The sequence below is a fragment of the Apium graveolens genome, chromosome 1, assembly GCF_009905375.1.
Source record: "Apium graveolens cultivar Ventura chromosome 1, ASM990537v1, whole genome shotgun sequence".
NCBI lineage: Eukaryota > Viridiplantae > Streptophyta > Magnoliopsida > Apiales > Apiaceae > Apium > Apium graveolens.
Window position 1 is genome coordinate 31644148 of NC_133647.1, and position 25618 is coordinate 31669765.

The following is a 25618-nucleotide window of genomic DNA, read 5'->3' on the forward strand; positions in this document are numbered from 1 at the left end:
TCCAGTATTGTATTGAGAAAAAATTACGTTATTAATATAATCACCAGCTTTCCGTCAAGAAAACACCTTCATTTTTAAAAGCTAAAAGAAAATATTTTTTTCTGTTTTTATTATTGAAAACACAAATCTGAAAATAGGAAAGTGAAATTAATACCAAACAGCGCCTCGGTCAGTCCCAAATCTTATTATAAAGTGGAGAGTGATTGTAGTTGTAGATACATATTAACAAAACACAGCAACTCTATGCTTGAGATATATCTATATTTTCAGAAGTCTTCAATTCTGTAGACGGGTCTTGGAGTTCACTATCTGGCTGTGATTCATGTTTTGCAGCAGCTTGCAGTACCCTGCTCTGCACGTCCGAAGACGAAGGTGACGTTGATAGGCCTATACCATTACTCTCTAACTTCCCGGCAGCCCATGAAATAGCTTGACCTCCTAATTGAACTGGAACAAGAAGTTGCCTGAACAAACACCAACCAAGATCAATTACTTATCAAGTCACTTTTACAACATACCATTTTTTAGGTGGTAGAAAAAAGAATGTAATTAAAAACGAAACATAGCATGTGCACGAAAATCTATCACACAAATTATCAGTAGGATCGATATCTTCGATGTAATGTCTGCAGAGGCTCTATGGCTTCTCGAATGTAAAGCATTTTTTTGTCAGTGTTTGATTGTTAAATATTTTAAGTAAACGTTTATATTTAGTTAACAATAAAGTACATAACTAGAGTGGAACAGATAGCTGCCACAATATACTATTCGCTAAATACTTTATATATTAAACTTGGCATATCTTTTACCTCAGATCTTGTGTGAAATCCTCCGAGCCCTCGTAAGAAGCTAGTCGTCGATATATAGTCTGGTAGATATTCAAAATTCAAGTAGTAAAATAAAGAAAATTGAGAAAAAAATTACCTTTAATAGAACAACAATCATACCGCATTTAGCCTGAAGCGCATAAATTCGTATGGAAGGGATGCCATTTCATAATATAAAAGACTGATTACAAGATTCGGACTGGAGCTCTAGGCACAAAAAACATGGAAGCTTGGTTTTCAAAATCATTATATGTACCTATGATCTAGACCATTCTTGCTACAATTTCATTTTTAGATTTAGATGAAAGAGATGATTTTAAAAGAACTACTCAAAGTTTATGCTGCATGGACATTGGTGAACTGTCCCCTAGAAGAGTACTATGTGGACTCCAGAACAATTGTTTATTAATGTTATCAAGATTTTGTACTAAAACTGAGGTATCACCCTAAATCTTGAGAAAAAATGCAAGTGTGTTAGGGAAAAAGACAAGTCCTCAAATCAATAAAGCTTGAACAAAATGGATATCTCCAGCAGGTGTAGCAATTAAGATAGTTTTACTCTCAAAGTGAAGAACAGAAGCATAATCTCAAACTTAAAAGTAATGTGCCTAGTTTCTGACAAATGCATTCACGAGAGATTGAAAGCAAGATCTCAATTCATTTGACCTATATGAATATATTCTGATTTTTCAAGTTCCAAAACAGAAATAAGGTTAATTGGCATTCACTGGTATAAAATAACATTGCGTTTGAGTCTTATATGTAGTTTTCTTTCTTTGTTGGATATACCTGAGCAACACCAAAAACGCCAATAAATTGTAGGGTCGTCTCCCATTCTGGAAAAAATGAGACATGTCAATTTTACATACTCGGTCACAGAAAACGAATCAGCATTAGTGAAACATTGGCCAAGTGTGTGATGTGTGTGTGTAGTGGGAGGAATAGAAAAGAAGAGAAAGAGAGACTGTTTGGGTTGATGTAGAAAAGATTTTTTATAAACAATGTACTCAGTCTTTAATGTTTCGCATTGAACATTTGGAATATTAGGAAGAGAAATATACACACCTGATAAAGCATAGGCTGCAGCAGCAAAACCCTGTGGACAGAATGCACAGAACAAATAATTTGTTGAGGAGCATATATATAATTTAAAACGCTCTTAAACGTCGTAAAAAGTTCCAGTTCCAGTATAAGGGTTTTTATCCCCAGATTCCATCATTAAAAGTATATCTTCTACAGGCTTAATGCATTTTTCAGCTAACATTAATGCCACATGCCCATGAATTGTAGTGATACAACACTACAGCTTAAGCCTTGTATAGAAACATGAACATGTAATCTACACATTCTGTTGCAAGACATAAAGAACATTTATTTTAAGTATTCATGTGCTTTAACTTTCGTTTTATTTTACTATTTTTTAATATAAATAGCACATATCAATTTTGCACAGTTATACAAACACTTGGTAACGTGAGGTAGAATAAAAGAGGCATGAGTTTTACCATGCTGTATCCAAGAACTTTTAGTGGAGTTAGATTGACTTCCTCAATAATTGCTTCAGCTTCCTAAAATTATCAGCAATATTCAGTTGAAGGATAGTGCCAGAGATGACTATTCTATTAGGTACAAGACCAAACAAATCTTAAAAAATCGGAAGTATTAAGCATGACAGATTGTACATGAACAAAACAAAAAGTCATTATACTTCCTAAATATTATCTGATCTAATGCCGTAAGGCCTGTTTTATATAATAAACTAGTGCGAAATCTTAAGGAATCCTAAAAAAAAGAATTAGACAGAGCAGAAGTCCGAATCCCACTATTATGTACTAAGAAACTGAAGTTGATCAGAGATCTGTTCATTTGGGCGCTAACCAACAGCCCCTTTAACTATAATTAGCAAAATTTAAAAATTACATAAACATGTGAAAATCTCTGTAACAAATAACAATTTACAAAGCTTATTAATTATAAATTATCTTCAAATGATTAGATGAAACAAAGAATTTTTTATGATGAAAAGACTTGATACCTGCAATGGAAGTCCCTGTAATAATTTCAAACACGGGTTTCTAAAAAGTAGAACAAGTCTTGTTCTCTTTCGGACTTTTTATGGATGATCACATATATAAAAGATTACAAGTTCATTCCTATAATGCCGGTAAGTAGCACACCACATGTCGGACTCGGGCTACACATTAAAGATTCTTATGAGTTACTTTTTCCTGATTTTCTATCAGTGATTCCCTTCTGAAAAATTTAAATACGCATATTTTTTCTTTTATTAGCGGAGGTCAATTACAGGAATTAAAATACAAATACACCCCTACCCAGCTGGAGTACGAACCCTCAACCTCAGGTTTTCCACTAGGCTAAGGCTAGCAAATTGTTAGATCTATTTTTACAACAAAAGATCTGTACATTGACCTTTTTTTCCTTTCCCTAGACAACATCTGTTCATTCACCTTTTAAAAGCACCGACCCTGTTGTTATATATGTGTTCTATATACTTCAAATAGAAAGTCACAGTTTGAAATGGTATCAGGCTAGGTCAAATTTTGAAAAGAAAATCAAGATCTTTCAGACAGAGTATATCTCTATAGCACATGGTGTTCAACATGTAAATTCCTCAGGAGCTTAGGTTGTTCACGTGGAAGGAATGAAAATGTTCCCGAACACAATCTTAAGTCGCTCAAAAAAATTAAAACCTTTACAAAGGAAGCAATAGAAAAGGATTAAAAAGACAATATAGAGAAGATTTCCAAACTTTCAACATTTCAAGAAAACAACAAAATAAAATGAAAAATAATGACATACCTCGTTCAATATGGTAAGTGTTGTCTCAGGTTTTAGCTCCTTTATTCGAAGTCCCTCTTTAACCCAGATCCGGAAGCCACCTTGCATCACGTATGGTCTCTGTCGTGTAAAATTAAAATTAGCACATTTTAGCACTATACAACTTGGGTTGATATAAATCAGACCGCAGACCCTTTTCATCATAAAAAGGAAAATCTTTTCGGTCTTGTTAATATAATAAGTTTTAGCAACACCAATTATGGTTTCCAGTGATTACAGGGCATCAATATGTTTAACATAAGAAAAGAATTATATTCACTTAGGTTGACAAATCATTCCCTGCAAAATGTCAAAGCTTAGGCCTTAACTATTGACAATAATTTTATCAATTGATATTGATTGAATATAAAACATCCTTACGGTAGAACTGCTAGTTTCCACAGGACCATAACTTTAGAATTGGGTAAAGTATCTCCAAACTTAAAAATTTCATGCGACTATATATCATATGAAATCTTAATGGTCTGATCATATTTTCAGACTAATCAAATGGACTAGTTTCAGGCAACGTCATATAAATACATTTGCTTAGAATATATAATACTTGCCTTAACACCAAGTTTCCTCAAGGATCTTGCAATTCCTTTAGACTGGGTACCATCAACATCCAGTACTATAACTCTCGACCTGTCCTATAGAATGGTTTAAGAAATCATTTCAAGACACAATACTCATCACTCAAATTAGTACATATGCAGACATATTGAATAATGTACAAGAATCTCATGCTGGAAATGAAAAAATACTCCAAATTTTCAAATAAAATTTATCCTCATTAAATTCATCTTAACCACATATGAGTACAGTAACATCTACTTCATAAAATAAGGTCCTCAGCTGTTCATCAGTATATACTTTGTTTTCAAATTCTTTCTATTAATTTGAAATATGTGACCTCTTATCCTTTTGTATGTCCAGTTTATCCTTGTTCTGTTCTTATGATTTGGGTGGGGAAGAGGGGGGAGAAGGACCTGCTATACTGTAAGGAGTTGCATATAAAACGTTGCAGCAATCAGAAACAAGAGACTGCAGTTTTACATACCTGAACAATCTTCAAGTTCCGGATGACAACAGCAATTAAGGCATCATCAAGGTCCTTTCCACTTTTCAACAACTTCTTCAAGGAACTTTCTCCCTGAAACTTTTCACATGAACGGTATAATTATAACTGCAAGAGACAGAACGATCTAGCAAAAAAAAATTCTTGTCTTTTCGTGTGAATCTTTCTTCAATGACAAGATGAAGTAGCAATACATTTGTACTGCATTGACCAACCTTGGGCAGTGTTACACTAGCATATCGAAACCGCGCAGAACGTCGCAGATCAGGGATACCATCTCTTTCCCGGTATTCCTTCATTAAAGAAAGACCACAATAGATTTTCATTAAGTAGAAGCTTTAGAAATCACAAAATATAAAGCTTCTATGGAATACTTAAAAGGAATAAATCTAATCATGTCAATTATACATTAATAAGCGAATTACAAGTTCGCTTTAAAGATGGAGAGCAGAAAGTTGAAGGAACACAAAAACACGTTGAGGGTGGAGAAAAACTAAGGCCTATTGTTGGCACTCCTAATTTAACAATAAATACAAGGCCAGAAAAAAATAATTACAGTTGCTTGCCTCGGGCCGAACATCAATAAGTACGGCATTCTCCTTTCCGGACAACAATTCCATCGTCAGTTGAGGTGATAAATCTCCAGCGTATCCAGCATAGGTCAAAAACCAATAAGCACTCCTACACAAATCTGATAAAAATATAAATTTCTGTATAGTTACCAAACCACTGGTTTTGTACTTTGTACTATAGATACATACAAAAGTAATTGACATTGGACATAAAGTACTAAAAAGAGAAGAAGCATGCATACCATAAACTGACTGAGGTTGCAAATAAAAGAACAAGTGTAACAATTGGATCACTGGGGTCCAAGCCAAAACTTCTTTCTAGACCTTCCAAACCAACATACACCTGATTAACACAATTCCAAAAATGTCCATTAGTATAAAGGACGTCCCCCTAAATGTTACATTTGATAATTGACACAAATAGAATTTATTAAACATATGACAGAGTGTTCACGTGAGCTACAAGATTTACAGTATGTATGAAGAAATCAGGGAACATAGTCACCGAGAGTAAACATCTGAAAAGAGCACATCAACTCTTCGAAGAACTTGAGCGGTTGTTTCATTTATTCATAAATCCATCAAACAGATCAAAATCTTTCTGCAAGTTTTTCTTGATTATGCTATGCCATAACTCATCCATTTTCTACAAAAAAAGAGATGTTAATATACCTGTCGAAATGCATTCCCAGCTGGCCTCAAAATTTTATCCGCACTCTCTTCAGAAACTTTTAAGACATTTTGTACCTCTGCAGGAAGAAACCCTTTTGCAGAACCATAGGCATAAACAACAAGTGTACCCCCTCTTGCTAGAACTTCCTCAGCAGCTAAAATTGTATCCCTTAATAAATCAACAGCAACAGAAGCTGAACGACCAAATACCTCCTTCGAGTCATTTGAAAAGCTTGATAATTTACTGCCGGCAGAATCTCCAGTTTGATCAACAGAAGATTTCAACTTACTTACAGCAGTATAAAAACCTTCATTAGCACCCTCAATAACCGATGTCACGGATGAAGTGATATTTTCAATTGTTCCTGTCAACGTATTTTCTCCCTTTCTAACTGAAGCACTTATGGACTCAGTAATTCCACCGAAAATATCTTGAACGTTAGGTTTCATATTAGCTACCGACTCTGCTTTCAAGCTCACGGAATCAGAAATCAAGGACGAAGTATCTGAAATAGCTTCAACACTTGTTGCAGTTAGAGGATCAGATGTCATGTGCAAAAGATCAGCATAATCAGCAACTCCATCAGTAAAGTCTAAATTTTCCTCCCCTCCAAAAGCACTTGGAGTGTCTACTAACTGAAGCCCTACCATAAACCCTTTGCTCATTGCACCTATCGAGGAACTGTGGTTGATATTAATGTTTACAAAATGCATGTCAGTATAATGATGGACCTAAAAATTTCACTTTGAACAAATTCATCAAATAATTAGATCTATGTTGGCTTGCCTTCTGGAGGACAATGGCCGTAAATGAACTCCATTTGAGAAATTCAAAACTACTTTTTCATCTAGAATGCCTCTGACGTCGAACGACTTGTGGTACGATGAAACTGGAAAAATGTCTCCATGTACAGATATCTACAAGATCAGACTTCCATATCATGTCTAAACTGTGAACAGATATTCTTGCAAACTCAAACTTACACGAATACGAAGTAGATAAACAAACAACAATTTAAAATACAGAATTGAAATTCAAAGTTAATGAGTGTAACAAAGTCATATTCTACGAGCAGCTGAGAGCTTGGCAGTTACAAATATTAGAGTATACTAACACATAAAGTATTAAAAATTCAATATAAAGCATTCAAATAATATATACTACAATAGTAAATTGTTTTATCAGAAAGAGAAGAAACTTGAAGGACCTTGGAGGAATAGGAAGTTGAAGTGGCAGAGCAAAGTGTGAACATTCCCATCTCTCTCCCTCGTACTCTCTCTCTCTCTCGTACTATCTCTCTCTCACTCACTCTCTAGTACTCTCTCTCTCTCTCGTACTCTCTCTCTCTCTCTCTCTCTCTCGTACTATCTCTCTCTCCTCATCATCTTGATTTTAAAGTCAAAAACAAGTTGTGCTAATATATATATTATACGATGACATTGCCATAATAATAAAGGGAAAACCCAAGTGGATATAACGGAGGCCAATCAAAACACAACACAGAATAGAAGAAGGATGTGATTTGCAAAATTGTGTGGCCTTCACTTCTCCAACCGTTTTGCTTCGTCCTCCTTTCATTATCTAGCTAGTAGCTAGCATGCTTACCTAAAAAAATAATATCCTCTTTTGTTGTAAATAGATTGCCCGGGCAATTGCTCCACGAATACACAAAATTCACATCTGAAAAATCATTGAATTTCATTATAATATATATAAAGTTTTATTTTAAAAAGTATAAAATTCAATAATAATTATATTTAAATATAGTAAAAAATTTAACACTTACAATTTTGAAAAAAAAATGATTTTAAATTTGATTATATTATAGTAATAGTTTTGAATATTTGTGATTCTAATGAGATTCTACTACAGAACCACTTTAAACTATTTTTTTAATTTTTTATTTTTTAAATAAAAAAATTTGCAGTTACATTTTTTTTAATTTGATAATTAATTTGTAACTATATATGATAAAATAAATAAATTAAATTGTAGGTAGTTCTTAATTTGTAAAGATTCATTCTGAAATCAATAACAATTTACTTGTTTCTTATCTCTCACGTAAGAATATTAATTAAGAAGTGTAGCAATTAGTATGTGAGTTGGGAAGAATTGGTTGTAGATGTGACAGGGATATTTAGGAATGAAGCTGAGGTGAATATTGTTGAAGTGTTTAATAAATTGCATCAGGTAGGTGAACTAGAGGGTTTATGTAGATGAGTTTGAAGAACCTTAGGGACGGTAATGCTATAGTGTAATCATGTTTTACCTAAAGGCCTATATATTCTTCACAGTTTTATTGGGTCGCTAAAGGAATACAGTGAAACCCTTTTCTCAAGGCCTGTGTCCATTACAGAATCTATTGAATATGCAAGATTGCAAGAAGAGTCATTAAAAGTTAGGAAATGGTATTAACACAATTTTCACCCTCAAAATAAAAGCAATGTTAGCAGCCAATGTAAAACCCACACATGTTGCCTACTCCAAATGTGGCTACAAAGTTTTCAAGCCCTGGTTGAGAAAATCAGAATTCTATTAGAAATAATAGGGGTATATTATTGCTAATATAAGAGCTGTAAAAATTGCAAAAGGCTTGTGCTATTTCCTGTGATTTGAAATATGAGATGGGCCATAAGTGCAAGTCTAAAGAACTACGGTTATTTACTGTTCAAGTACTATGAGAAGGGTTGATAGATTTTAGTGAAAATTAGAATATGTGTGATGATTAAATGGGGTGTGAAATATGTGAGTATCAGATGGTTAAAAGAAATTGAAGAGCAAGTGTCAAAAGAAGAGCTCTTAATATCAGTTAATGCTTTTGCACTTAATGTGGGTGGTGTGATGTTTCCTCCATGCACTTAATGCAAGAGGAATGGCCGCAAAAAACACCATTACATATAGCTAATATATTCTCCTCTTCAAATATGCAGGAACAGAACCAAGACTTGGAGCAATGTAATACAATCTAACATTCAAGCTCAGGATATGAATACACAGGACTGAGACTTGGAGGCAATACAACACAACTTGCAAGGAGCTCTCAAATGGACGTTACTAATGATATCACTGTGAAACCTTCCGCTGGGATGAATCCGATGTGACATCAAATCCAGGAGGGATGAATACCACGTCATCCCACTCCGACCTGGAACTATCCTGCACGGTAGATTTTGCTAATTAGTCATGTTCCAATATAGACTGAGGACCATGTACACAACAATGGATGATAGACTATTTTACTACAAGAAATAGGTTCATTAATAATCCGTATTGGAAATAATAGGAATTCTAAACTCTAACCTTCATCCCTAAAATTATGTCTTCAAAAACAGCCACCTGTGAAGATCAAATAAAAATTGGTACTTTATTGGAGTATTAAACAGCCTGACAAAAAAAATCAATGTGTACCTGTATATCTCCCTCCCTCAGAGCAGGATTCATTTTCCTCTGATCGCTAGAAGCTTTACGCAAAGAGTTCTCTAAATCCTCCTAATAATCCTTCTAGTTCAATATACGTGATAGGAAAGGGCGCATAACTACAAATTTAGGTGCCTGAATTGTTATACGACACAAACCTTTCTAAAGAAAACAGGACGATATCTCGTTTTTTGGCTCTTCAATAATAAGCTCCTGGACTGCAATTTATAAAATATCCAATCAAGTCACCAAGGATAACCAAAATAAAGTCAAGAAGGATGAACACTCTTCATATAAAATATTATAACTTTATAAGCATGCTTCAGATTGTTCACTTCTTTACGTATTCGCCATCATGCTCAACACCCAATCTCTCCGACACAACCATTTAAGATATATTCAATTTCAGAATGTTCGCTACAATCAGGGAGTTTAAAGATATTGAGCATCCCCACCATGACAGAATAATCATAGCCATGAGGGAAACAGCACCCCACAAGGCTCTGACATCAATGATTAAAATTTAAGGGCCTGAATAAACACACTAGGTGCTTGTTTGGCATATTTCAAACATTGTTGCACAACATACCTTTAAACAACTTTTGAACAAAAATGAAACTATAAAACAGGTCTACATGATACAAAGTACAAACCGAGCTCCATTCCCTGAACTTTTCTCAGAGTCTTGACTTGGCGGGACTTCTATTTTGTATATGTCTTCTTTAATTTAAAATTTCCTTCCAACATCTTATCTTAGTAGTTTACAAAGCTAGTCCGAGAATATGTCAATACCAGCAACAGAGAGAGCCCATGCTTTGCATAATTGCATGGCCCTATATACAAATTTAGTATAAATAATACTATTATATATATAGCATTTAATACTAAATTTGAAATAAGACTAAAAAAATAAAATACTCCGTGTACTTTTGGTCAATTTATACAAGGATAAAAAAATACAGATTTGAAAGTGGATTAAAAGGTAAATATTAAATAAAGATTAACATATATAGAACACCCAGCTCAAATGACTTAATAATCCATGTTTCTATTATTTTAACCAAAATTAAATATTATCTAATATTTTATCTTACGAGGCTCATGGTTTACTATTTAATCTGGCCCAAAAGAGTATGCAGTATATAATCTATATTTCTACTATTTTGAATCCATATTTAGTAATTTTAAATTCGTCCAAATATTACAGTCTATCCAAGCTCTTAGCTACAAGAGTCCATGATTTTATTATTAAGCTAAGGCTGTTTTCACTAGGGCCGAATCAAATGCCACATTCACGTGTGAAGATTGGACCGTCTGGCAGGGTCAGAAAAATAGAATGCCTTATTCACTTTCCGTTCCTTATTCATGCATTAAATTTCATTCCTTTCACAACAGGTGGTACAGTTTTATTCCAACTGATTTACAGACTACTGATTTAGTTGATTTAAATTCTTTTCTTCTCATTTTACTTCTGAGAAGGGCTTTTCCCACAAATATAAGGCACACAAGTATCTATTACTTCTGAGGACTTTTCCCATAAATAAAGGGCACACAAGTATTTATCCAATTCAGGTTTACAGGTAATTTTTCGTTCTATGAGCCCTCATTCTGTAATTATAAAATATGGAAAAAGTTATGCAGCAACTAGTTAACAATTTTTAAGTTGTACGCGTAAACTTTGTGTGCGTATGTGTGTGTATTTTCAACCTAAATACTACATGATGCAGGACAATATACTAAAACAGATATTAAGCAAAGAGTTATAAGATATCCCAAGAACAGTTATTCAAAATTATTCTAAAGAACAGAGTATAATCAAAGTGTGTCTAATAGAGACGTGTATAGCAAGTATATATACACATAATTAACTATATACCAAGGCCCAAAACAACCAAGCTGATAATTAAACTCAATAGCAAATAAGTCAAATAAATACACACACACACATTTATATACACACATACATAACCAATTAAATACTGTGTCAAATTATACTATTCTTAATAAATTAAAAGGCTCTGACTTGGTGCCAATTTGCAACAAAGTGGCATCTTCTTTTCCCCAGCTTAGAGGATAAACTTGTAATTCTCCCAATTGCGGTAAGTCAGTTAGGACTGACGGAAATACTTGATTTTGACATGAAAAGGGCCTCATAATCCTGAATTTTGAGAAACTGAAATCCTTGGAAATGAACCTGATCTCATTGATTTCAGCTTGATATATGGTGGGGCTGGAATGAAGTGAACTTATCTTTGCTTTTTAGAGTTGTGCTATCTTGAGGATTGATGGAGCCACTAACAGGACATCCAAAAGGTGTCTGATTTCCTAAAACACTACCATGAAGCAGCATGAAATGTTTAAATGGTACAAGGTAGTTTCTGAGGTGATACCTATAAAAATGGAAACTAAAAAAAAATATATTTTTATGTTGTAGGCCTAGCATCCTAAAACTTCAGCACTGACAGATTATCTTATTCAATTCTAGCACTATTGGAATTTTAAGAATTATGTTTTGGGGTTCCATTGTGATCTGAAGCCTGCATTTGCTTAATCTTTTTTGCTGCCTTTTGTTTTTGCGGTTCCCGCCAATAATGAATGACTGCATCCTTTTCAATTAGTGTAAAGGTGTTTGCTGAATAATGACTAGTCCATGTACGATTTATGATATACGTTCAGATATATATTCTCTTCTTTAATTTTGAGTATGTACTTTATTTTTCTGATGACGAGGTCTTTAAATTATTAATGAGTTAGTGTTTTCAACTTCTATGCAGAATTTTGACGCTCCAAGACGCGACAGTATGGATTTATATGTTTTTATGACACCATATACAGAGTTATCCGGGAAAACTAGTTTGCAGCCTGGGAGCATAATAATTGATATTGATGCTTGGGAGGAAGCTGCCTAGTTAAAATATATCTATACTTTTATACTTAACATTTCGTTTATGTGTTCATATCCATCACATCTTCATTAGTAACTACTTAAATCAGTATTCTACATGTAAGGTGTTTTAGAAGCTAATGGTGAAAAACTATCTACATGCAAGGCAATCTGATTCCGTGTGTATTTGTGAGAGAGAGAGAGAGAGACTGTAAAAATCATTCCATTCATTTCCATTCCCCTTATAATACTCATTTCGTTCCTCCATTCCAGTCACTTCAAGTGAACTCTACTTTGTGATTAAAAAAAAATTCAAGTGAACTCTACTTAAATACTAAGTAATTTATATTTTTTATTACTTTAAACCCAGCCTAAATCCCGACCAACGCCTAGGCAAGCACCTTGAGGAGCCTGTTAATTGCTTGACTCAAGAAGGCCAGCACCTCATGCAAGGGGAGAAGGAGAAAGGGAAGGAACATGAGCAGGAGGTGATATTTAATAGGTTCAAACCAAAATATCTTGCATTAACATGCCAAATAAAAAATCATACATCAATCTATAGCTGAAAATATGTTATTTTGATGCTCACACAAAATGCAAAAGCTAGAAATCATTGTTTACTGAAGTCATGATCTTGTTATTAAGTACTAAATGATGCCCATGGAAATTCCATAGAATTCTTGCATAAAGATCTTTCAAGGTCAGACTCGTTATCTGGACACACTTTTTCCGGAGTGTCCCCAATCTAAGTCAAGATTGCTAAATATTGTTTTTAGAATACAGAAAACGAAAAATGACCAAATAAGTTTGAAAACAGAACCTGGAAAACTGGAACTCCAGAGAAGCTACCATCAGAGGAACCAGCTTTTTTTCTTTCCTATAAGCAAGAATCATAATTATTCTTAAGTTGACAGAAGATGAGTAACAGGTATAAGACTTTATATTTGTCCACCCAAAGCTAGTAATATTTGTATCCATTAACAATATCAAATGAAGTACGCAAATTGCACATTATATTTATTATGTGTTGAACTATCCAGCTTTTATTTTTTTTAGAAATTTAGCTTCAATCACAAAAGGATGCAATAAGAGTTTTAAACAACAGAATGTAGCTTGAGAGAATACATTGGTCAATAAAAATCGCATAAGAAACATATTACAAACATACAAAAAATTATGTCATTACCTAATGATTTTCCTTTAGTTATTATATTAACAATAAATAAGGATTATTTTATATTTCCTTTAGTTACTAAATATTGCATAAAAGAACGGGGCAAAATAGCAGAAAAAAGTTAACAGTGATAACGATAGGCATAAAGTGATTAAAATGAGCGACATACAGCAATTGCATAATTGATCTGGGAAGAGTCCGGTATCAACCTAAACCCGACACCATCAACTTTAAGCTGAAAAACCTGCAAAAACTTAAAATGAGGAATACAATAATAAGGGGAAGGCAAAGGTAGGAGGGGAGTACTTTATTAAGCGCAACAGCAACAACTTTGGAGCCGTCACGCATGGCGGGGTCCATTAATTTCATCTGGTCCAAAAGGGTATTAACATCCTCTTCCTTAAAACAAAACAAGCCAAGAGATTTTCCGGAACTCCCACTGGAAACCAACACGAATTCATCAGCTGGGTTGCTGAGAGCGTAGACTGGAACCCCGGCTAACCTTTCTTCGATTTCTCGTATCGATAACGACGAAGAAGGAGGGGGAGGGAGATTGGTGGAGATACGAGCCCAATTGGGGTTAGGGTTAGGGTTAGGGTTAGGGTGGTTGTTAATAGCAAAAAATGGTGGCTTAATGTTGGAAGCGAGTTGTTTTGCTTGGTTCTGGAGATTTGTAAAATGGGTTTGGAGATGTGTCAAGGCTTGCTCCAATTTCAATTGGACTTCTGGTTTTTGGTTTTTGGGGTTTAGGAAATTCATGCTTGCCCCTTCTTCACTCAGCTCCAGGTTTTGGGGTTTTGTAATTTCTTTATTTATTGCTTGTGCACTTTATACTATCGGTAAATAGAATGTTAATTTTTCCAAAATATCAATTTCAAAATTAATTAATTGCTCTGTTCATCATCTTATTTTATATAACCTTCTTTCCTTTTTAAAATATTCAAAAAAAATCAATTTTCAATTTATAGCATTCAAAACAATTATTATCTAGAAGTTATTATATCTACAATATTTTAGTGGTCTTAAAATATTTGAATAAATATAAAGTGATTGTCAAAACGTATTCTTACTTAGGAAGACTTGCACAGCTTCTTAAGAAACAAATTTAATCAGGAAGACTTGTAAATCTTATCGAGAAAGACTTGTAAAGCTTATCGAGCAAGTTTTGTAATACTTAATGAAGAAGATTTGAATAGCTTACTTAGTAAGACTTATAAACCAACTACTATAAATTGCTCATTTAGCTAATGAAATGAGATACAACTTTATCTCCATATCTTCTATTCACCTATACTTCCTCTACATTAAACATAACTAATATATTCAGTCAAGGTTTATAACACGTTATCAGTACGAGTCTCTGCCAACTGAATTTTTATTCTCGAAAGAGCTACAACTTATTCTGATCCACGAGTCTCTGCCAACTGAAACTTTATTCTCAAAAGAGCTACGACTTATTCTGACCCACGAGTCTCTAACAACTAAAACTATTTCATAAAAGAGGTACGATTTCTTTTACTCATTTTATTCTAATTATTATTACATATTTATTTGTTACTGATTGAAATCTATAAAGATGGTTATGCCGTCAAATAATATTATAAAGATGGCTCTGCCATCAAGTAATGCTACTATAAAGATGGTGCTGCCGTCAAGTAATAATCAAAAGTTTTATGGCCGGCTATGCTGTCGTAACTTTTGTATAAAGTTATTATTTCAACTTGTCTGTTTAAATATTATGTGACATATTATATCTTATTCAAAATCTATTCAAAATGGCGAATCTTGCAAAATTAGAGTTTGTTGCCTTGGATATTTCGGGGAATAATTATTTATCATGGGTCCTTGATGCGGAATTACACCTTAGTGCTAATGGCCTAAAAATACTATTGACCCAGAAAAAATCTCAACTATTGAACAAAATGCAAAAGCAATTATCTTTCTTAGGCATCACATCCACGAAGATCTAAAATCCGAATACCTCACTATCAAAAATCCACTCACCCTTTGGAATAATCTCAAGGATAGATTTGATCACCAGAAACTTATTCACTTGCCATCTGCCCGATATGACTGGATTAATTTGAGGTTACAAGATTTCAAATCTGTAGCTGAATATAATTCTGCTCTTTTCAAGATAAGCTCAAAATTAATTTTATGTGGTGAAAATATTACTGATGCTGAAATGATTGAAAAGACCCTCTCAACCTTTCACCCCAACACTATGATCCTGGCTCAACAATATAGGGAGCGGAATTTCCACAAATATGGCGAGCTGATATCTCTCCTTCTTGTGGCTGAAAAGAATAATGAGTTGCTACTGAAAAATCATCAGATACGTCCCACAGGCTCTGCCCAGATACCTGAAGTACATAACATGTCATTCCTGTAGAATGAACGTGGGAAAGGGCATAGAGAAGAACGGGGTTATGGACGAAACCGTGGACGTGGAAATTTTCGTGGTCGGTTTTGCAATCAATATTATTCTGGCCACCTGATGTGGTAACGTGATGGTTACAACTCTGGCCACCAGAAATGACAACATGAAGTGCCAAATAAAATAAAGGCACCCCAAGGAGTAAACCGAGACATCTTCCATAGGTGCGGATTTGAGGGACACTGGCAACGTACTTGTCGCACACCCAAACATCTTGTTGACCTCTACGAGTCATCCAAAAAGAATAATGGAAAGAGAGTAGAAACCAACTTCGCTAATTATAATCTAGTTAATGAACCAATCAATAAGGCCTCGAATGAAATAGACATTGGTGCTAATCTTTATTATGGTTTAGATGACTAGACTTCATATATATTGTCTTACTTTACTTATTTCCTTTGTGTTTTACTTATTTCCATTATGTACTCATTTTATGTACTTGTTTCATGTTGTTGATCTATGTACTCAGTGTGTTTTTGATATTTTTCGTTTATATATGTATAGAGATGGAAGATATATGCATTATTGACTGCGCAACCACACACACTATTTTACAGAGTCGGAAATACTTCTCACAATTGATTAAAACCAACTCACATGTCTGGACGGTATCGGGTACATCAAATATAGTAGAAGGTTTTGGGAAAGCTAGTTTTCTTCTACCAAATAAGACACACATACACATACAAGAGGCTCTATACTCTAGCAAGTCAACTAGAAACCTACCGAGTTTTAAAGATATCCGTCTTAATGGGTTTCACGTTGAAACTACTAATGAGAATGAAAAAGAATACCTTCCCATCACCTCAAACACCGTTGATAATAAAAGGGTCTTAGAAAAATTCCACTCAGTTTCTTCAGGATTATATGTTACGAGTATACGAGTTCTTAAATCTCATAATAACAACATCCCAAAAGTCATAGACCCAAAACTACTTTCCGTTTGGCACGAAAGACTCGGTCATCCAGGAGTATCTATGATGCGTTTTATCATTGAAAATTTTGTGGGACATCCTCTTAAAACTCAAAAGATAAAATCCCAAGATGAACTTCATTGTTCGGCATGTTAGGAAAACGGATTGTCCGACCATCCCCAGTTAAGCTTCAAACTGAGTCCCTGAAATTCTTAGAAAGAATTCAAGGTGACATTTGTGGTCCTATTCATCCATCTTCTGGCCCATTTAGGTAGTTTATGGTTTTAATTGATGCGTCAACTCGATGGTCTCATGTATATCTACTTACAACCCGAAATACAGCCTTTGCCAAATTACTTGCCCAAATAATTAAACTACGAGCTCAATTTCCTGACCATCCCATTAAATCAATCCGACTAGATAATGCTGCTGAATTTACATCTATAACTTTTAATGATTATTGTATGTTAGTAGGAATCTCAGTCGAACACCCGGTAGCTCACGTACATAAACAAAATGGTTTAGCAGAATCCTTAATTAAAAGACTTCAACTTATTTCCCGTCCCTTACTCCTAAGAGCAAAGTTACCTATATCTGTTTCGGGTCATGCAATACTTCATGCTGCAAATATAATTAGAATAAGGCCTTCTGCTTACCACAAACAATCCCCTCAAGAATTGGTTCTTGGTCAGGTACCTAATATATCTCATTTAAAAGTATTTGATTGTGTTGTGTATGTTCCTATATCACCACTTCAAAGAACTAAAATGGGACCTCAAAGATGAATCGGTATATATGTTGGTTTTGATTCTCCATCTATTATAAGGTATTTGGAACCATTAAGTAGTGATGTTTTTACTGCTCGGTATGCTGATTGTCGTTTTGATGAATCTATGTTCCCTACATTAGGGGAGATGAAATTTTGCATAAATTAAGTTCGGAAATATCATGGAATGCCTCAGGATTAAATGTTATTGATCCGCGTACTAAATAATGTGAATCTGAGGTTCAAAGAATTATACATATGCAAAATATTGCTAATCAAATGCCAGATGCATTTAATGATTCTAGAAATACTGTGAAATCATATATACCTGCTATTAATGCTCCAGCCAGGATTGAAATCCCTGGCAATAAATCAGTTTCAACGGAATTAATTGGTGATTCAAAGCCACGCCAAAAGTGTGGTAGACCTATTGGCGCAAAAGATATTATACCACGACAACATAAATTGATTGGAATTGCCCCAAAAGTGGCAAAAGTTTCAGAAAATACCCCAAAAGTGGTATTGCCTCCTGAAGAGGTTCAAGCCCCTGAAGTGGCTGTAACAAAACTCCCATACGTGGGATTAACTCCAGAAGAGAATGTTGCCCCAGAAGTGGCACATGCCCCAAAAGTGGCAAATTCTTACACATAAGCAAAGGTACCTGAAAACTATGGGATCTCAATGAATTATGTCCATAACGCAAAATTACTGGATCGTGGGAGTATTGAGGTTGATGATGTATATGCTTTTTCTGTGGCATCTGATATTATTACGAACTCCGATCCTAAACCACAAAGTATAGAAGAGTGTCGACACCGAGATGATTGGCCAAAATGGAAAATTGCGATTCAAGAAGAATTGCAATCCTTACGAAAGAGAAATGTATTTGGACCTGTAGTCCAAACATCAGCTGGTGTAGTACCCGTCGGGAATAGATGGGTATTTGTACGAAAACGAAATGAGAAAAATGAAATTGTGAGATATAAAGCCCGGCTTGTAGCCCAGGGATGCTCTCAAATACCTGGTTTTGATTAACAAGAAACATACTCTCATGTGATGGATGGAGTTACTTTTCGTTTTCTAATGGGTATGGCTTGTATGGAAAAACTGAAAACACGTTTGATGGATGTTGTGACAGCATACCTATATGGATCACTTGATAGTGATATTTATATGAAAATTCCCGAAGGATTAAATATTGAGGACACTAAGCCTCGACATTTATATTCTGTTAAATTACAACGATCATTGTATGGTTTGAAACAATCTGGTCGTATGTGGTACAACAGGCTTAGTGAATACTTATTAAATGATGGATATGTTAATAATCAAGTGTGTCCTTGCATTTTCATTAAATGATCATCAACTGGTTTTGTTATTATTGTTGTATATGTGGATGATTTGAATATTATCGGTACTACTGAAGATATTACTAATGCTGCTAACTATTTGAAAAATGAGTTTAAAATGAAAGATCTTGGAAGGACAAGATTTTGTTTAGGTATACAAATGGAGCACTTATCTTCAGGAATATTTGTTCATCAATCAAACTACACTGAAAAGATTCTTGATCGGTTCCACATGGACAAAGCTCATCCACTAACCACGCCAATGGTTGTTCGATCACTCGAGATTGAAAAGGATCCTCTCCGTCCTACAAAACAAGATGAAGAGGCTCTTGGACCTGAAGTTCCATATCTCAGCGCAATTGGCGCTCTCATGTATCTTACAAACAGCACACGACCTGATATTGCATTTGCAGTAAACCTGTTGGCAAGATTTAGTTCTGACCCTACTAAAAGGCATTGGGATGGAATCAAACATATATTCAGATATCTTCGAGGGACAATCGATCTTGGACTATTCTTCCCAAATAATTCAAGATCACGGCTAGTTGGATATGCAGATGCTAGATACATGTCAGATCCTCACTTTGGGCGATCACAAACAGGTTACCTATTTACATATTGTGATACTGTTATCTCTTGGAAGTCTACAAAACAGACTATGGTTGCAACTTCATCAAACCACGTAGAGTTACTAGCAATTCATGAAGCAAGTAGAGAATGTATTTGGCTAAGGTCAGTCATTCAACATATTCGAGAATCATGTGGATTATCAAGTATTTCAGACAATCCTACAATTTTATTCGAGGATAACTCGGCCTGCATCAAACAACTTAATGAAGGATATATTAAAAGGGGATCGAATAAAACACATATTGCCAAAATTCTTTTACACTCATGAATTTCAAGAAAATGATGATATTGATGTACAACAAGTTTGCTCGTGCGATAATCTGGCGGATATACTTACAAAGTCACTACCTAAATCGATATTTGAGAAGCTGAGAAATAATATGGGTATGCGGAGGTTAAAAAGTTTGTTATATCAAAATGTCAAAATGTGAGACATTTTATTCAGGGGGAGGTTGTACTCTTTTTCCTTCGTCAAGGTTTTTATCCCACTGGGTTTTCCCTTGCAAGGTTTTAACGAGGTAGTCAATCTTTGCAATAACTCGCATTTGACAATCAAGGGGGAGTGTTAAAATATTCAAATAAATATAAAGTGATTGTCAAAGCGTATCGAGGAAGTCTCTCAAATCTTACTGAGGAAGACTTGCACGGCTTCTTAAGAAAGAAACTTAATCAGGAATACTTGTAAAGCTTATCGAGGAAGACTTGTAAAGCTTATCGAGGAAGTTTTGTAATACTTAATGAAAAAGATTTGAATAGCTTACTTAGTAAGACTTGTAAACCAACTACTATAAATAGCTCATTTAGCTAATGAAATGAGATACAACTTTCTCTCCATATCTTCTATTCTCCTATACTTCCTCTATATTAAACATAACTAATATTTTCAGTCAAGGTTTATAACAAGTGGTATATTTTTTATCAATCAATATTCCATAATTATTCCTGAAAATTTACAATTATTGTAATAAACAAAAATTTTTGTAATTAGTCATTTTTATAATTATTATTAACTCAACTTTGTAAATGAAATGACATAAATCAATATATTATTATGATTATATAGTATCAATGCTTAGATTTCTTCCCGATCAAATATTTAACTTAAACTTCCTATTGTCATGTTTTTTTTCATATCGCATCACAATTATATCCTCACTCTGAAATTTAATTTTGAACTGTGTACCACAATACAATCCTCACATTGAGTTCGAATTTTGGCTATCAATTATCGATATTACTTCGAAACCTAACTTAGACTTTATTATTTACCATCAACGATTTTATTCTTCGCGCCATTTAAAACCTAACTCGATACTTGAAATTTTGATACTCGGCATTTTTTTTTCAGATGCTGCAAATAAGTATAATATTTTCTCTTCCAATTACTCGGCTTCTTAATAGTGACAATTATTATTTGCAACAACTTATGTAGGCTTCGAAACCTGTTTGAAAGTAGTCTTAAGATTGGCAATAGATTTAGATCACATCTTAATGTAATAACCCTTAGACACTCTTATTGTTCTGCATGAGTATGGGCACATAAGACATATTCATGTTGGTTTATCAATTTTTAATATGGTCATCAATTTAGTGTTTTTGTCCCATTCATATTCTAAATACAAACAAAATAAGTATTAATCTATAATATCAGATTTATCTGAGCCTCCAGAACAACTGAGAAATTCAAAGTAACAAGTTACTCTATACCCAATAATTTGTAGAACATGCAGTTCAATTGAATAATGATCTCATGTTTACAAGTGTATAATGTCTTACTAGTATCAAAATCTCTTTTGACGAGTCTGGCCTTTAAATATTTCGTTGAAGATGCTCAATACTTTCCCAAGCATCTGTTTGCTATTGTTGTTTTTGAAACTCAGTACTTATGATTACAAGTATAAGATGAGTTACATCAATAATATATTTTTGATAAGTATTTTGTTAACCCTGGGATGAACCTTTTCGAAGTGATAAGGTGTGTGTTTGTGTCTGTGTGTGTATGCACATTTACTATTTTCAAACTTGTTAGTAATAGATTTTTTTTAAATATAGTTTAATATTTATGATATAAAATAGAAAAAATCTCAAAATTGGAAGAAATTAGGCTTATTTGGACTTGAATGATAAGAAAATTTGATTTTGTTAGACTGCATGTACATAAAATATTGTTTGGGCTAAGTCTAATTTAACTTACTTGTGCATTCAACTTTCGTGAATTATTACATCCATTTTTGGTTCAACGATTATGCATGATTGTAGTATGTCTAATGCACCAAGTTATAATGCAGTAAATTTCTTTCTAAGATCAATAAAACTTATATAGATAGATTTTATAGCTAATATTACATAAACTATCATTCAACCATGTGAACTTGCAAAAGTGGTCGGAGTCCCGCTAATATAATTGATCACGGGTACTCCACAAATCCATGTATCATATGAAATTACCATCACATGTACATGCACCTTACGATCTATATGATGAAAAATTATTTTTAATGGTTCATGAGCATATTACAGAAAATAAACTGTTATGGCATAAAATTGTCACATATATTTTATATGGTCTTCAAAGGAAATAGGTCGGATCATCGTCAAGCAAAAAGAAGTACGAGCTCCGGTGAACACATCTCCTGAGCACCGGTGACAATCGACCGTTTGCGAAAACCATCAATGATGAGGAATTACGATGATGATTCATAAATTTTTACACAAAGTTTTTTGACAACTACTATAACGAAGATTTACAACGGCCACGACAAGGGAAGTTTATGATGTTCGCTGCAGCAAGAATGTTACGACAGTCGATATAGCAGGGGATGACGAAGAAGAATAAATATTGATGAATAAGTCTATAAAAGGTGTTCTGAAGCTAAGGGAGAATGAATACAACTATAAAATAGTAAATAATGATCCGGGCTCCGGGGAAGTGGCCGCTCAACAATGCAAAATGGATAACTATAATAAATTAGCAAGAATATTGCTCCCACAACTTAAATGAGAAGTGAATCAAACACAACAATTATATAAGTGAAGAGGAGAAACCCGAAGGATCTCCATCCCACCTAAGGCGCACCCTAGGAGTCCAGAGGAGCCTTTAGAGGGCTCTAAAGCCCTTAGAGCATGAAGGGGCCTCCGGGAGCCCGTTCTCCAAAAACACGTATTAAATGTGTCATTTTATAGTCTTGCAAGTTATCCTCGTAGGGGAATGGTTGTTAACACTTGGTGTGTATTTTGGGAGCCTTGTCTCTACAATGGACAGGTTGTCCTCGTCGGGAGACTTTGGGGTTATCTCACACTTCGCACTTATACGTCCGTGATCACTTGTCCCGTATTCCGGTGGATTATCATCGGGGGGCAAGGATGTGCGTAAGTAATTGCGATAAGTTGTGGTTACACATTCGATTACGAACGATGAAGATAGTGGTAGCGCATGGGATATCCACCGGCCGGGAAGTTTCCTTATTCGTGAATTTCTAAAGTCGTAATCGAGATTTGGGCCTTTATGACTACGCGTTTTTTGGCACTGCTAAAGTAAATTAATGTTCGAGTTATAATAGGAAGTTGGTTCGACAACTCCTATTGGGCCTCAGAAGCCAAGTCCACATTGGTTTTTCCCCAAAAAATTACATATGGCTTGATCCTCCATAAAAGGAGGCACGTAGGCACATTGCGATGGTACGTGTTTGAGAGCTCCAATCACCGACCACCGCTGCATATCTTGATTTCGGCCGTTAATCACAAATTTTTGTTAACTAAATTTATCTGTTAACACAAACCAAATGCATATCGTATTTAGACCAGAAGAGTTGATCATCATGAACATCGGAAAATTCTTAAAGCTGTCACGTAAAATAAAGGCCATAACTCATCATATAACATGCTAGCATGATCTGTCCTCGTCTCGCCGTATAACTCAAAACCTACCCATTACATGGAGTGACTAAATTGTATGATCCAAAGATAAACAGCTAAATGTTTAGAAAATAATTATATAACATTGGTTACTAAGGAGTTATTTATATTTATGTTGGAAAATGTGGGTAGTCCACATTTTAACAGCTAAATGATTCTATTTATCTTCCAATTCCGTTGACTTCTAGAATAGTTCATCTCCTTCCTTATTTGCACATTTTCTAACTAAAACTTTGATTTTATTAATTTTACTATAAAACAAGATAAATAATTTATTTATTAATAAAATTATGAAATGACCATGAATTAGGTATTAAAAAGATGCTAAATATGAAACTATCATAAATAAAAGATGGATAATCTAATCAAGGGTTTTATTTTGCAAAATTTTGGAAGTAAAAGATTATTAATTGTGCGATAAGTGCTATTCATTACTTTTTGATTTGAATGGAATTATATTGATTGAAATTTTTAATATTGAGAGAGCCTATTTGAGAACCCTGTCATTTGATCTTGAAAATTGAGTATACAGAATTTGAACCTCAAAATTCCTTGAAACCCTTTCTTTAAATCCTTTCCGATATATCGTTAAGATACTGCCACCTAGTGTATTAAGAATCAGAATGTCGTTATTGTTTTGATATCTAGAATTGTTTATTAGTTACTTGCTGAGCCTTTTAGCTCATTTATTTGTGTTGATCTAACCTTGATAGTTAATGTTGGATATATTTGAGATGTCATGTCTAATATGTTTCATATTTAGTTATCAGATCTTAACAAATAGGAAATATCAGTTCTTACTGGAATCAGGACTTACTGGAAGTCAGAACTTAAGGATATCAGGACTTAGATTATCAGAAGATAATATCAGAAGATGGATATCAGAACTTAAGTACTGGAGGACTAACAGTTAAGGAAGGAAGCTGATTAACAGTAGAAGATCGAGACTAATATAGAAGAAGATATGCATGAAAATAGTTAGAGGACTAGAAGAATTATATAAGATATCTGATTGATATATTTTAGGAGACAGAATTATATTCCATATCAATTAGAAGTTAGCTTGTAACTATGTACTATATAAACACAGACATAGGTTTACACTATATGTGTTACGATCATTAAGAAGATCATACGTTGTAACCTAGCAGCTCTCGTGATATTTGTTCATCACCGAGAGAGAACAGTTCTGTTGTAACAGAGTTTATTATATCGAATACATCTGTTTTCTTTTACTTGTGTTCTAAATCGATTTGATTGTATTAAACATTGTATTCAACCCCCTTCTACAGTGTTGCGTGACCTAACAAGTGGTATCAGAGCTTATCCAGTTAACACACATACAGTAAAGATCCAAACAATCATGTCTGAAAAAGAACAAACTGTTGGATTTTAATCGCAGCGGAAGCATGTAAAAGCACTTTTACACATATAAAATCCAAATAAAAGCATATAAATCGTGATTAAAACATAGGGAACGAATACTAACCTTTAATATGCGATCCAAAAGCAACGATCGGAGATCCTTAGCAGCTGCTCCTCAAACATGAAGCACTCCACCGATATCCACCAAGAAAACGACGTTAAGGAGGAGGAGGAGGTGGAGAGAATTAGGTTTTTCTAAAAATTGGGGTTAGAATAAAAATAGGGTTTATAATAGTATATTTATAGGCAAAATTTTCAACTGAAATTTTCCAATAAAATATTATTATTATTAACCCATTTATTATTCTTATTAATAATTAAAACACCTTTTAATTATTAATCCTTTTTCTAAACACTTTAGAAATAATTCTCTCTCTTGATTTAATTTCCAAAAATTAAATCCTTTAATTAATAATATTAAGAACTTTTCTTAATTAATTTATAATCAATTACATCTCATTTAATCAATTATTAAATTTGCCAATTAATTATTTATTTCATAAATAAATAATTATTAGCCATTATTAATTAATTCCTCCACCATTAAATCATTCTCTTTTTGTGGTGTGACCCTGTAGGTTCAATATTAAGCCGGTAGTAGAAATAAATAATAATAAAACTATTTTATCATTATTTATATAAATTTTCTAATTTATTAAATATGATTAATTAATTAATCACATTTATTCTACATCGTGAGGGATACTTCTCAGCAT

The 25618-nt window shown here is 33.9% G+C and overlaps 3 protein-coding genes across 5 annotated transcripts; 1 reads left to right on the plus strand and 2 right to left on the minus strand.

The window, feature by feature from the left end:
* Window positions 1-128: 128 nt before the first annotated feature.
* On the minus strand, window positions 129-7402 carry LOC141662541 (uncharacterized). Of its 2 annotated transcripts, none has more exons than XM_074469228.1 (14): window positions 7199-7402; window positions 6778-6908; window positions 5991-6672; window positions 5561-5661; window positions 5313-5427; window positions 4962-5039; window positions 4729-4821; window positions 4235-4318; window positions 3648-3746; window positions 2333-2395; window positions 1893-1923; window positions 1617-1663; window positions 810-868; window positions 129-464 (listed from the first exon to the last, which is right to left on the minus strand). In XM_074469228.1, the coding sequence occupies exons 1-14, from the start codon at window positions 7247-7249 to the stop codon at window positions 242-244; spliced, it is 1857 nt and encodes a 618-aa protein (XP_074325329.1). In that variant the 5' UTR covers window positions 7250-7402; the 3' UTR covers window positions 129-241. The 2 variants fall into 2 exon arrangements, with proteins under 2 accessions (XP_074325329.1, XP_074325328.1); XM_074469227.1 differs by having other exon boundaries at window positions 4729-4827; window positions 7199-7397.
* A 1485-nt stretch (window positions 7403-8887) lies between these two features.
* On the minus strand, window positions 8888-14277 carry LOC141662567 (protein TIC 22-like, chloroplastic). 2 transcript variants are annotated; one of them, XM_074469230.1, is made up of 7 exons: window positions 13773-14277; window positions 13636-13701; window positions 13113-13169; window positions 9567-9626; window positions 9400-9480; window positions 9292-9327; window positions 8888-9147 (listed from the first exon to the last, which is right to left on the minus strand). In XM_074469230.1, exons 1-7 carry the CDS (start codon window positions 14223-14225, stop codon window positions 9055-9057), a joined length of 846 nt encoding a protein of 281 aa, XP_074325331.1. In that variant the 5' UTR covers window positions 14226-14277; the 3' UTR covers window positions 8888-9054. The 2 variants fall into 2 exon arrangements, with proteins under 2 accessions (XP_074325331.1, XP_074325330.1); XM_074469229.1 differs by having other exon boundaries at window positions 13636-13710.
* A 4917-nt stretch (window positions 14278-19194) lies between these two features.
* LOC141662895 (secreted RxLR effector protein 161-like) lies at window positions 19195-19830 on the plus strand. Its single transcript, XM_074469251.1, has one exon. The coding sequence runs from the start codon at window positions 19195-19197 to the stop codon at window positions 19828-19830; it is 636 nt and encodes a 211-aa protein (XP_074325352.1).
* The last annotated feature ends 5788 nt before the right edge of the window (window positions 19831-25618 follow it).